The 14,348-nt window shown below is 40.9% G+C and overlaps 1 protein-coding gene across 2 annotated transcripts in view; it reads right to left on the reverse strand.

Annotated features, from left to right (window-relative positions):
• Window positions 1-14,348, reverse strand: part of NEO1 (neogenin 1) — a 179,654-nt gene that overhangs the window by 50,858 nt on the left and 114,448 nt on the right. For both annotated transcript variants that reach the window (XM_065733638.1, XM_065733637.1), the window contains exon 7: window positions 13,816-13,936. In XM_065733638.1, coding sequence (XP_065589710.1) covers window positions 13,816-13,936 — 121 coding nt within the window. The remainder of the gene's footprint in view (window positions 1-13,815; window positions 13,937-14,348) is intronic.

Consider the following 14,348-nt stretch of genomic DNA (forward strand, 5'->3'; position numbering starts at 1 on the left):
TGTGCATGCGTGGCATGGCCACAGAAAGACAGCAAAATGTAACTGCTCATAGCAATTCGAGGTTATGCCAATAGTTGTACACAAAACTGTGAGCCGTGAAGTAACCTGTGCAATTTTACCATAGGGAAATTTGACAAAAAAGAAGACATATTGGAACAATTTGAGCAATGCTAAGAAGAAAGCACAACTGTGGCCAGCTGGATATAAAGCCCACTGACCTTGAGACTGCACTACTCATTTGGAAACGCAAAGCACAGCTGACCCTATAAAGGTTGCCACGTGTCTGCAGGACTACGTATCAGTGGTGTACCAGGGACAACAGGCCCCAAAAATAAAACATATGGAGCTTTTCTGTTTTATATTGCTGGGTTTTATACACTGTTTGCTAACCCCTCACTATTGCTCACCGTTGGATATGTAAGATATTTGGTAACAAAAAGATGGGGAAAAAAGCTGAATCTTCGTTTTTTTTCCAGAATTTTTTTTAAATGACACTTTCAGATGGCAGCATTACCCTTGTTTCACCACTCCATCTGGCCACGGAAAGGTCCAAGTATCCAACAACTCTCCACCCTGGGCATCTCTTCTATGCACTTCTACACTGGTCTCATTAACATCAACCCTTTCAGGTTCTGTAGTATTTCCAGTAGTACTGTGAAGTGTTCTGCTGCTTTATCATCCTGAATCAGCTGCCTACTTCTTCCTGCACACAGGCCCCTGGGGATGAGCTGGACCAGGACCCATGGCACAGTGAGCAGAGCAAGGAGGGCCCTCGCTTTGCCACATCATCCTCAAGAGAGAAGAGGGTTGTGACCAAGGATCTAACACAGCTCTCTCAACCTACTTTGTGTCCAGCAGCCATCAAAAGAAAGAAATGAACAAGGAAACATCACCTCCTACTCTTCCCCAAACACAAGTGGCCCTCATTTTCTTTACAAAATGCAATGGAAATACTTACTATTTTTCTATTCTGGCACAGACAGATTTTTTTTTTATTTAGTTTGTTGTAATTGCCTTAGATTAATTTACATTGCCACTGGGAATGAGGACTATTATTTACTCTTCACTCAATATATCCTACTCGCAAAAAGCTCACCAAGAAGACACACAAGCAAATTCCTCTCTAACAGAAAGCAACTGTAATTTTTAAGTGTTCACTTGGTCATATCTCTTAATGTAAAATGGACACTGAATAAATTGTGGATGCATAAACAAACCGACAAACACATTTTCTGACAATGAGCCCATTTTTCAAAGGAAGTCATAAAATCCATGATGATGAAGTGCACTCCTCCCTTTTTCATTTCATGATGAAGTGCTCCGGTGCAGAGGAAACAATCTGATTCTTTCCTGTCTCATAAAGCAGCCATTAGCAAGGAAGGCAGAACCCGCTGTCCCCATCAGAAACCAGTGGGCCAGGGGGGGAGGTGAAGACAAAAAGCCTCCATTTGGATCATGAGACTTATACTGTGGAAAAAGAGGGGTAAAAGCCAACCAGACCTGAACCTATCCCCACGGAGTTTAAAAACTAACTTCCTTTAAACAGACTTTGTTATTGGAAAGGAATTCAAACCATAACTACACATTGCAAAATGATAGATCAAGGAGTCAAAAATCCTCAACACAACACACACGTAGGACCCAAGGCAGTACAAATGTGCTTCAACGCACCCAATAACCCTGCACAGGTTAATGCAAATACTCATGAACTGAGCTTTTATGCAGAATTAAAGTCTCTTTAGAACAGTGGAGTCTGCAACAACAAGCCATAATTTCACTTTAATATCTCATAACAGGAAAGTAATTATTTACTCCAAGAGCAAACGCACGACATTTGAGTGAAGCTCTTTCTGGAACAGCAACTCATAAAACCACCACACATATTTTGGAAAGTGTTCATTTACACACCACACAGAGCCTTTTGCCTGTTTCAAGAGTGAGGCAAGACTGCTCCCATGGTCAGAAGTTTCACTGGGGCTTTGCCAGTCACTCCTTCAATCGCGCTGAGCAAACCACTCCATCAGGCCTTCACTGCCACTCTCATCTTTTTTTGGCTGTGTTTTCCGATTTTCACTTGTAAGGCCACAATAGCTGTTGCTGCTGCAAACACTCCGAATAGTTAAACGTAACTACTTCAATACGGCAGGTTTAGGACAAAATCACTGCTTTGATGGTACAGAAGTACCAAAATACAAAAGTCATGATCCCACTATACTACCTGCCTATTTAAGGATGCTTTTTCCAAGGAATCAATAAGAGGTTCATCGCTCACTTTCTCTCATTTCTCAGTAGCAGCCTGTATTAAAATACAGCCATCCATCCTGGAGCTGCAGTCACTAATCCCTGAGGTGGAATTCCTGCTACTGCCTCGCTTCTTGTGGGTAATTTTGTTTTAAAATCAAGTGTTGTCAAAGCATTCCTATCTAGGATACAACTGGGTACTTATCTCCCATTGACGTGCATTGATCCAGAGGTGGTGATGGTGCCAGCCTATGTGGCATTCTCTGATGCTTGGATGTGAAATGCCATTGCCCTCAGCTGTGGGCCTGTGGATGCTCTAAGGAGCTCTGTGGCAACAACTCTGGCAAGCTGAGGTTTAAGCAGATGAGATTGAACTCTTATGTCAAACATTAATTGTTTTTGCTAATATCTTCCTCAAAGACCATAGGTATTTAACTACTTGTTTGTAGATAGTGCACCCCACCCTTTTTCCTCTACTGTTAACAACTACAGCTTGCTTACCACAGGTTACGTCAGATACGATGTTTTTACAGCAATTAGATGAGGTATCAGGACGTCTGAGAATTCAAGATACTAACTAGAATCCAAAGGTGAAGCATCTATTGCTGAAACACAGGAGCATCTATTAGCTCTGTGACTTATGACTAAGAAAAGTGAACTCAGGTATGACTTTCCTCTTTCTCATTATTTTCCTTTAGCACTTTCTGTAATAACGTGTCAACAGGAAAGCCATGCAGAATCCATTTGTCTTTTGAAGACTGTCTCCACAACTATCTGGCTCCATTTTTAGTGGGGGAAGAGAAGGGAAAGGAAGGGAAACAATAACTGTAATGAAACACATAAGCAGGATATTTCCAACGCAGTGAGAACACTGACAATTGGTAGTTAGTTTCAATACAGAAATTAGGCATATTTCAATGCACACTATTAAAAATGAAAGCCATCTTTAGTTGTTAGATTTATTCAATTCCCATACGGTACAAAAACCATAAGCCTCTTTGGGATATATTGTCAACACAGCTGGGAAAATATGTGACATCAGAACCAAGTCTTCTCCTAGGTTCAGCTATTCAACCATACGAATCCTATTACACATGCAACCAAACTGTAAACCAATCCTTTTTTCTTTTTCTCCAAATGGCATTCAGCTGTCTCTGATATTGCTGTATAATTTAGCAACTCTGAAATACAAGCAACCAATTAGGACCATATCCACGCATTTGTTCCCTCTCTCTGGTGTGAGACTGACAAAATCTGATATTTTCCTGCACAACATGAGGGTAGGATCAATTACAAATTAAGGCTACTTCTGTCAATCTTCACAGCCCTGTTTGTGAATAATAATGGAACTGCCTTCAGAGGTCAGAACAGATATCAAGCTAGAGCTCATTCCTCCTATTACTCTCCCCACCTTAACAGGAATGGCCAAAAAACCCTAAAAATAGCCATCCCTTGCAACACAGTGAAAGCATCCTCTATCTCCAGTTGACTTTTTTCACCATGATAACTTTTGTTTTCACCAACAACCCACCGGCCATCCAGTAGCAGAGAAACAGCCACCACCACTCCACACCAGGAGCTGGGCACATCAAATGGACTCTCCTTTGCTTAGCAACAATTCAGAGCTGCACACAGTTCTGGTTTCAGGTGATCTGGATTTCTGACAGTAGGTTAGCTAGTAAGGCAGAAGCCAAGCTGATAAAAACAACAGTTATATACAATGGAAGGGCATAAACAGGAAAGGAAATCAGTGGATGTGGTAAGTGATATTACAGGAAGTGTATTTGCTTCCATTAGACATTCTGGCGTCAAAAAAACCTGAACCTTTCACTATTGAACCAAGAAGCTCTATATGTTCAAGCTATCCTCGAAGAGATGATTTAAAACAAGAGATCAAACTCTCTCATCCTCTTCCACAATTGTCCAAGCTCAACTACCACCTGACCAGCAACGCTCAGGCGTCATACAGCACCATTCTATTTCTCTCCACTCATGTTGGGTTATAATAAATACAGTAATATCTGTTGAGTGTTCCTCAAAATACAGCATATCTTTTTGCTACTACAAACTCTTTGTCTGCCTCCATCTAATATTTCCAGTGTATTACCCCTCTTTACAATACAACATACAAATTCTTTGAACACAAGCACCTTTTAACCATTAATTTTACTCTATAAAATTAAAGAGCTGATACAAAGCCCAATTGTTTCAAAGTATAACTGCAACCACAACCTGTATTTCATAGTTACAGAACAACCTGAGTTGGGAGAGACCCACAAGGACCTCTGAGTCCAACTTCTCTACTTGTGCTGTGCACACTCAAATGTAAGAAGTCACGGAGCAGTCCATCTGATCTGCATATCCTCATGAGGTTTCAAATTTTATTGCCAAGTCAACTGTAAACACGGTCATAAAACAAGAAATGAAAATGAATAAGCACAATCAAAGTGTCCTATAAACTCTGCAATGCCTTCCTGCATTCACCACGCACCGACAACTATTAATCTATTACTAATTTAAGCTAAATTAGAGCAATTCATTTAGAGCACAAGCCAACTTTAAACATGAATAGTCCATTGAATGCAGAATATGAGAACTATTTCAGGCTCTATTTTATTAAGTTAAAATGTGAGAAAGTCTGGGGGTGTGGATCAATCAGTCGGACTTCCCAACAGAACTACACCTAAGTGGGCACCTTGAAAAGGGTCATTTCTTAAATGGGGATGGAAGCAAGAAAGGAATCTAACTGAATTAAAACTTCTTTCCGCAACACTGAACATACATACAGCCATGAGAAACAATAATGGCGATTTTCATGGAGGAAGACTAGCTAAGCAATGTAAATTAAAATCAAAATTAACATGAAGAAAAGGCTTCCAGCATTAAAGAGGAGAACACACTGCTGTGTTTACAGAAAATTAGCAATGAAGTGTACACAGCCAGTAGCAAAATATTCCCAGGCTTTGGCTTTGGTTTCACAAAACACTGTCTGAAGTCAGTTTGAGTTTTCAGATGCTGTTTACGTTCCTCAAGCACAATTTTCAAAATGAGCCTTACAAGCTGTTCAGCTATCATTCAGACGGAGCCATTTTGATATTTGCAGACAGGGACTGAGGCAGCAAGTTTGGAAATCATTCCCCTACTTTTAAAATGAGCGCTGTCATCATTTTTAAGAACTTCATTATGCACGCAGTAGTGGGGTCAGATTTGCTGCACTCATTGCTGTTGGGGTTTTTATCTACAGGACCCTAGGGTTTTTTCCATTAAAAAAAAAAAAAGATGATTTATGCATGCACACATTTTTATATATATAGACATGTGCATACGGAAGAACAGCTCACGTGCAGCACTGTATGAGGAAATGCCTTGGATTTTATAACACAGTAACTGCCCTTGAGCAGCCCAATTATGCTAAATGGCACATATCACAGAGAAACTATCTAGCTCAAATATCATAACCCCATAACATTGTGTCCTGTCTTCTAAATTTGAAAAACAATTTTTGACAAAGTGTGACAAACTCTGTTTGAATCCCTGAAATGGGGTGTTCTCATTAAACAGCCTCAGGTCTGCTGAGTGAAAAACCACACAGCTACGTGTTGATATAGGACAGGCAAACATGGGATCTCTCCAGGGGAGAGGCAGTCCCTCTGCTAGCCCTGTCACTAGGGATCCCCACCTACCTCAGTGGAGCTTCTCTCCTCCTGCCTCTTGCATCCTCTCCCCCCATAGCAGACCCAGCAGTCACCCAATCCCCCCCAGGTTCTGAGCTAGCAGCAGTGGGTGCATGAGGCATGGAGCAGCTGTCAGGGCTCATTACTTTGCTCTCCTCCCCTGAGATCCACAATCCAATTTTTGAGTATTTTTTCTTCTCCACAGAAAATCAGAATTCCTGGCTACGAGGCCGTGCAGCCTTACCGCTCAGTTTCAATCCACAAATCATTTCTTCTCTGGTAGACTTCTGAACGCCACTCACGGAACCACAGGGACCCTTCTGATTTTCCTCGCATTAAGACACACAAAATTGTACCAGACAGAAAGAACACGAACACACTTTTTTATGAGTGAAAAAGTAGAACAGGTTTCAGGAAGAATACCCGATGGAGCCCTTCCCTTTGATTCAGATGGCTTTTTTTCCATCTTGCTCTGACATTTCATCCGCAATAACCTGCATGTTTTCCAAGTGCCTCCATAGTCTCAGCTCTGTAACTACACAGATTGAGAAAATATTTACAGTATCTCCTTGAAGACAATACTAAACACTGTTGATTCACAGCATGTGTCTGCATACAAAATACTTTTAAAATTTTCTTCTGAAGATGTGGAAGAGCTTGAGATGAGAGATGGCATTCGATACTAGTGAAATTTAGGACCTAAACAAATTGTGAACGTGAGAGCTGCATCAGGGCTTGATCCGGGGAAAGGGCTGCAGTCATATTCATGTTATTTTTTATACATGGAAAATACCCAAAAGTGCAACTGAATTTTTTGAATCAGAGCACAAACAAGCCTGCTGGGGCCAACTTTTGCATTTCTTTCAGCAGAAGCCAACATTTATCGAGAAGAAATGGCATTTACCTCCCACAACCAAATAATGGAACCTACAGACATGGAAAACGCAGAGTATTTCATATATCTTGATTTACATAAGGCTTTTCACTTTGCCTCCCAGGACATTTTCAAATGCAAGCAAATACGTTCCAGATGAGGCCACTACAAAAGTGGATTCATAGCCAGTTGGAAAAAATCACCCTCAGAACAGCTTTCAATGCTCCAGTGTCAGAACGAAAAGTGACACTGAGTTTGGACACATAGGAGGGAACGCTGCCTTCCATATCATTCAATACATATATTTTTAGTTTTCTTTTTTTTTTTTTAACCAGCCCAGATGATAGCTTAGAGAAGTACTTGTAATATTTATATGAATGCAAAGTCGGGAGGGCGGCAAGTACACTGAAGGGCACGTTTAGAATTTCAAAGCATGTTGTCGAAGTGGAGAAACAGCCTGAACACAGCAAAGATTCGTCACTCGACAAGTTAAGCAAAAAGGGATATTATGTCTGTGATAAGAGATCACAAGCTGAGATGAGCACACGGTGTTGCAGAGAGAAAAAAAAAAGAAGTGATCATCCTCTTAAAGAGAGCTACAAGCTGGAAGACAGAAAAGCAAGCTGAAGAGTTGAAGCAAGGGAGGTTAAGGTTACAAATCAAAACATATCCAGTCTCTACTTTCTGTGATAATTTAAACACTTTGAGAAGTCTCTGCCTCAAAACTCAGGCTTTTTTTTTCCCCATTCCTGGCATCGGTCAAACGCACGGAGAGCAGCGGTGTCTCCTGGCGTGCAGTCCTACACGGCTGTGCTTCCCATCACTGCAGAGGTCAGCTGTAATAAAAATTACTTCCCATAACATTAAATATGATGCCATGAATCGAAAACGTTCTCTCCCAAGATCAGAACACGTGCCATGTGAAGCACTAACAGACTTACTTTTCTGTTCTCTCCTGTCTTAGCAAGTGCACGGAAATCCTGTCTTTCAGCAATAAAACACAGTGCCGTGAGCAATGCACTGACAGCTTTTTATTTTAAGTAGTAGACCTCCTTGATGTATTGCTTCCTCTTTTGGGGACCATTTGTTGCAGAGACTACAAGCTGCTGAGGCTGCTTCAATGTCACCTGTTTTTCTGTACATGAATAATTGCTTGCAGATTCAAAAACTCAGAGAACCTTAACAAATAACATTCTGAATTGTGATATTGATATTTCATGGTTGAAGAGTCAGCACACTGTCCATAAAAAGGATCCTCCTTCACTTCAAAATAGTTGCATCGAAGTTTTGACTAACGAGACTGTGAAAATCCAGCTCTTCTCAACCAGCATTGAGCTGCTGGAGCGTGAAATCCGGTGGCTGGGAAATCTCAAGTCTGGGTCAGCCTGAAGGAACTTCTATCAAAGATGCCACTGCAGCACAGAAATGTTATTTTTGGCACAACCTTGGCTGAAATGTGCTGACTCCAGAAAAGGCTGACTATGTTTCTGATGTTCTCCACCATGCTGCAGGTCAGGCAAGCCCCAACCCCTCCCAGGAGGCCTGTAACCTCACTTGCATTGCTATGAGACTTCAGAGAGCTGATGGCAAAATGCTGGCAGAAAAGTATCAGCATGAGATGAAATTATTCATGCAGCAGTGGTCCTGCACACAGAATTCAATTACACAAAGAGAATACGAATTTTAAGTCAATAAATGATGTCTTCAAGACTCTCAGAGAATTAAGATTCACATAAGGCAATTCACTGGAGGAATTAATATCACACAGTGCAACCTAAGTGGTGGTACACTTTCATCAAATTTGGTTTTCAGTGTCAAACTGTGCCTCCAATACCACACATTCAAATTTCTCATACAGAGATCAGCAGAAAAATACATACTGCTAAATAGTTCTAATTTGACTTAAGACTATAAACAAAGATAAATGGGGCTGTTCACACCTCTCAGACTGATACTTTTTGAATCACAGAATACTACTACCAAGGAGAGATCACAAGAGACAACCTATTGAAGCTCTTGCTCAAACCAGAGACATCCTGGGTGAGGTTCCTCAGGGTATTGTCTAGGTATTGCCTACAACAGCTCAGGAATTAAGGTTTCACAGCCTTCAAGGCTCCTGGCCACTTCTGCATCCTGCTGGGTGCCTCTCTCTACTCCTCCCAATTGGGTACAACCTGCAAACCACTTGAGGCCCTCTCTGCCCATCATCCCAAAACTGATGATCACAGAAAACCCTCTCCATACCAAGACCCAATAATGCCTTCATGCCATTGGCTATGATGCTAGGAGCCTGCTGGGGCTGGTAGCCCACCACATCCCACCACTCACTCCTCCAGGTCAGATTTCCTGTTCCTAACTGCAGAGATACTATAGGAGATTGTGTATAGGATATAACCACTCCTCTTGATCATGTGGTCAATCATTTTATCTTGGGGGGTTGTCAAAACAGTTGGGTGCAATCTGCCCTCGGTATTCCATGCTGGGTTTTCCTAGTCATCAGCACCTCTTTCATTTACCATCAACATCCAGAGGGATTTGTACCATAGAAACAGCCCTACTTCCAGATGATGTCTTTGTTCCATCCCTGTACACATCCAGGCAACGTCAGTCAGTTTTCTGTGTCGGCTTCCAACTTCTATGTACTTCCTTTTTTTTGTTTCTGCTCAGTTTGGAGCTCCTTTTTCATCCCTTGTTGGCCCCCTGGCCACATAAATCTTCTGGCGGACTGTCCTGACCCAAAGTCCAAGGCCTTAATTCTGCTTTTCGTTTTGGCTGCTTTTCTTAAACAAGCCTAAGTACAAGCATCTCGTGATGGCTGCTACCAAGTCTGCTCTGACTTTTGTAACTGTACCCCTGCTTTTCTGACCCAGAATGGCAGGTCCATCACCACTGCTCATCTGGTCACACAGAGATAAACCTGCATCAACATGCCCCAGAACCGCCCTACATTGCCTGCCATACCACCAAGCTGCCATTCCAGCTTATACCAGATGGTGAAGGAAAACTCCATAAACCCCAAGGGCTGCAATCATGAGACTTCATCCAGTAGTGTGAAGAAGGCTCTTGATTATTTGTTCACTACTGGTATGAGCTTTTTGAGATGTATGAAAATGATGCCCATCCATCCTCTGATCCTTATACATAAACTCTTGACTGGCTCACCATCCTCTCCAAAACAAAGCCGAAATCATTTGAGTCAGTCTGCACTCACAGCACCAGTATCGCACTTGCTTCCTCGGCCTCCATCCTGTGAAGCTATCCCAATGCACCTCTGCAATTCCAGTGGCCTCACAGCTCTGCATCTCCAAGCAGACTCCTCTAATTCCTCCTCCATATTTCTCATGCTCATAATATTAATTCAAATGCAGAACATCCTTTCTTGGCTATGGTCTGTTTTTCAAGAAAACCTTTAAAAAGACGGATAGTCCCAATATAAAAAACGGATGTGGCACACAACTGGATCCTGGCACCATTCAACTTGTTCACCTCAAGACCTTGCTCCCATCTAATTCCCAAGGAAGGCACAGAATGGCAGACACCAACTTTTGCAGTACACAAGTTCACTCAGTGTACTATGCTTGCTTCAGAATTTTGAAGATGATGAATTGCATCTCAACTAATGTTTTGAAACTGCTCTCTAAATAACATGGCATATTTGTTTACAGTCATTGATTTTTCTTTATACAGCACTCAATAATCACTCCTTTTTTTGGTGCCTCAGTACTTGTCAAACGCCTATCACATGGGGGTGACAGGGAACCATCTGCCTCCCTCCCCAGAGCCACCTCCTTTTACTTATTGCCACCTGTTCTTTTTTCAATTCCCAAACGGCAACTCTCAGCAACACCAGATCCGCTGGAGAAGGCCAGGTTACAGGTCCTGCCTGAATTTTTCAGTCTTGTCACCAGGATTTAACCTCCACAATGAAAACCCAAATGGATCCATCACTGAGGTTCTCACAGCCACAAGTTCACACAAAATAATGCTGTAAAAAGGACAACAGGACATAGCTTTGTTATGCTTCAGCGAGCATATCAGCATCCATATATTGGGGAACTGACAAGGTCAGATGGTGACCACCCTCCATCATTAGTTTGAAAAAGGAAATCAGGTAGAAATTCCCTTTCTTTAGGTAGTTCTCTTCCAAACTTATTGGCAGAATTAAGCATATTATGCACCTTATGCCTACTACATTTAAAAATGATGCAACCACATAAGACTGAAGTCAATATAATGTGATATTCTACTTCCAGACACTCAGCAACCCTTACAGTACAGCAGCACTCCACGCAGCACAAACCAACATGTGTCCATTTCGAAATGAAGGGTCCAGGATGAAACAAGTCAGTGCACAGAAAAGACAATTAAGGTCTGATACAATATGCAAAGCACAAATGGAGGACACTTTCATTGGTCTAATTCTATTTAAGCTTTCTCAGACCATCTCCTTCTGAGCATGAGTGCCTTTTCCAACTGTTCACACTCATCCCCTATGGCAGCCAAATGTCATCTTTCTCACTGGCAATTATATCATAATCAATGCCGTACTCCATTTATAGATGCCCATAAATGGTCTCAGTCCATTTCTTCAACATAAAGAATTCATGTGACCTGGCTGTTGGACAAACACCATAAGGCTTCTACTTTCTAATTATAAATTTACTTTATATTAAAAATCAGCTTGACATGGCAACTGAAAGAGCTACTCCCTGCGTGTATATAGTCCAGATGTTTCCCAACTCCTTTTAGGGAGGAGAAAACAGAACAGAAAGGGAAGGGACAGTCTGCTAACTGGGAAGAACTTCAATGAACACATAATCAACATTTCTTCACTGAAATTACTTTTCAAATTGCAAAGGTAGCTAAGTCTCATTGTCAGGTGTGGAATTTAGGAAAAAGTTTTCTGAAATGATCAAAGTGTTTGGAATCTTTTTTGTTCAAATTAGTGGGTTTTATTTTCATTGCAAGCTAGACGTTGTAAAAGAACTGAAGTATATATCATGCTTTCAATCTCTTTCCCTGAGTATCTTTCCATCTTCACCATTCATATATTGTGACAAGGTACTAAAGTAAGATCTCAAATATCCATTTTTTCTTTGACTGAGTATATCGTACCACTTTTCAAACATCAGGACTGAATAAGACGCAGCATATTCACGCCTAATTACGTGATTTGTTATGCCAGTATTCAATAGCAAAAATATATATAAATGTACTTTCACTGATGTACCATGTGATCGCCTCTACCATTGGAGAGCAACTAATATGCGTTACACTGGGAGTGCATTGCTAAAAACACTGCAGGCCATGTAACAAAATAATATGACTTCTTGGGTGCATTTTTACACCCAAAACGACTCCATCAACACTGCATCCATAATCCTTTGGCAGCATGCAAAAGAAAAAGGACAGCATTATAAGGCACAGTCCTTTAGCATAATAGGACAGGTTGCCAGAGTAGAACAGGAATTAGAAATCACTGGGCATACAACAAGGGGGAGGGAAAGGAAGAAGAGTGAGACCACAGGACCTAAAATAATAACAATAACAATCATTTATAAACCACTACTGGGAACTGGGTGAAAGAACAAACTTAGGCAGGGCTTCAAAAGCCAGGTACATTAATTATTCAATATTTTTCAGACTTGGAAAATATGGAATAATGCTTCCGCCTGAATGATTTGGAAACCACTCAGGTGATTCATGGATACAGCAGAAATAAAATGACTTTTAATAATTTGTCTGGTAGCGTGGTGGCAGTAGGCCATTGCTGGATCCAGCCACCTAGCACCAGTGGGGGGTCAAAACCCCAGGGCTGTGGGTGTTCAAGCTGCTGAACCCAGCGGAGGGCACCTTTCTCCCCCCCTATATGCATCTCCTCAGCCATCAATGAAACATACCCATATCTAAAGCAGAATTCAGAAGAAGTTAGAAGTGCACAACTACTCTACAGAACAACCAGAACAGAAATGATAAATCTCCCTTTATGGCACACTCAAAACAGTTCACTCTCTGCATACTGAATGCCAATATCAGGTCTAGCAGCTTCATGTCTGTTAAAATTTCAAGAGTGAAGTTTTGTCATGCCTCTAATCAGCCCTAAGTGTTCCTGCTAAATCTTTCCATCCAAAAGCTTAATGGAGAAACACACAAGAAATTGTAATTTTGAAACAGCATACAAAAAAAAAAACAAGCAACACTGAAGTAAGAAAAGTGCACCATTAGTATTTTCTTGTCTGACTTATTTTCCTCATCACTTTTACCACTGCTTTCCTTCCTGATGTTCTTATAAACTATTTTCAAGAGCAGTGTGACCTGAAAGATGAAAACAAGCTGATGTCTTAGTACTGATATTTGTGCTATCAATTTTTAAGGAAGACAGTACCTCTTTTACCATAACAATAATTATCCTTTCAACACTTGAAATACACAATGCAGAAATGGCATGTTTCAGTAACAGAAAGGTGAGCATTGTCAGTAACGCCACTTTCTGGAGTGCAGCAACAACTATTTATCTTCAATACATTTATCTTCAAATCTGATCAGCTGCACCTCAACTTACTGTTTTGCAGTCACAGCCTACCAAAATGACAGAGCTCATTACTACTTTATTTTGTTTTCTACTGTTAGCAGAAAAAAGATCCTAATGCTGAAATAACTTCGGTGTACTTCATTTGTTGTGTGCTCTGTAAGAACTTTCCTCAGTTTTGTAATTGCAGTGATGGCTTTCCACTTGGAGATTTTCCAAAATCTCAGCATACAATTAATATTTCAGATTTATGGCTGTGGTTTCTCAATGCACAAAGTATTTCCAAGATAATTTCCAAAATGCAAGGTGAGTTCTGTAGAACCCCTCGACTCTTCTAAGTAACTACAAGTGTATGGTGAGGTGACACTGTGCTGCTCACATGAATTAAAAAAATCCCCCTAGTGGAGGTGAGTTACAGATAACATGTTATGCAGAAAAGATCCCCTGCAATTGTTCCTCCTCATCCTTTCGCACTAAAACGTCACTGTTAATCTTACCGAGGTCAAGTATTATCAGCTGGGCTCCAGCCTGTGCATTTCCAACATCATTTTCTGCAATGCACTGATAGAATCCTTCATCTGATTTCACCAGACCCAAAACTTGCAGATTATGTTCTTTCTGAGGAGCAAAGGATAAACACAACATGTAAAAATGAGTTACAATTACAAAAACCATGGTGTTTTATGACATATTCCTATGATAGGAGAAACTCCTGAGCAGTAAAATACAAAAGTGTATTTTGAGTTCCTGTCAGATTTCATCTCTTTTACACTGAATCCTCAAATTATACAGCATCAAAAAGCAGCAGAAGCTCCTACTAATGGCTATCATTTTCTAGAATCACATATCACTGGCAAGTCATAACATTCCCACAGCCAGTTTTATGATATTTTAAGCACTGAATATAACCACATAACTCACTGTTACAATTCTACAACCTCAGGTATACATAATTATACAGCCATTAAGTTCTAAGTTATGCCTCAGTAATGACTTTCACTACATCTAAAATTTCCCACTCGAAGCACTG

This window comes from Cyrtonyx montezumae, unplaced genomic scaffold (genome assembly GCF_038088225.1).
Source record: "Cyrtonyx montezumae isolate F1298 unplaced genomic scaffold, pur_monq_1.0 scaffold_17, whole genome shotgun sequence".
Taxonomy (NCBI): Eukaryota; Metazoa; Chordata; class Aves; order Galliformes; family Odontophoridae; genus Cyrtonyx; species Cyrtonyx montezumae.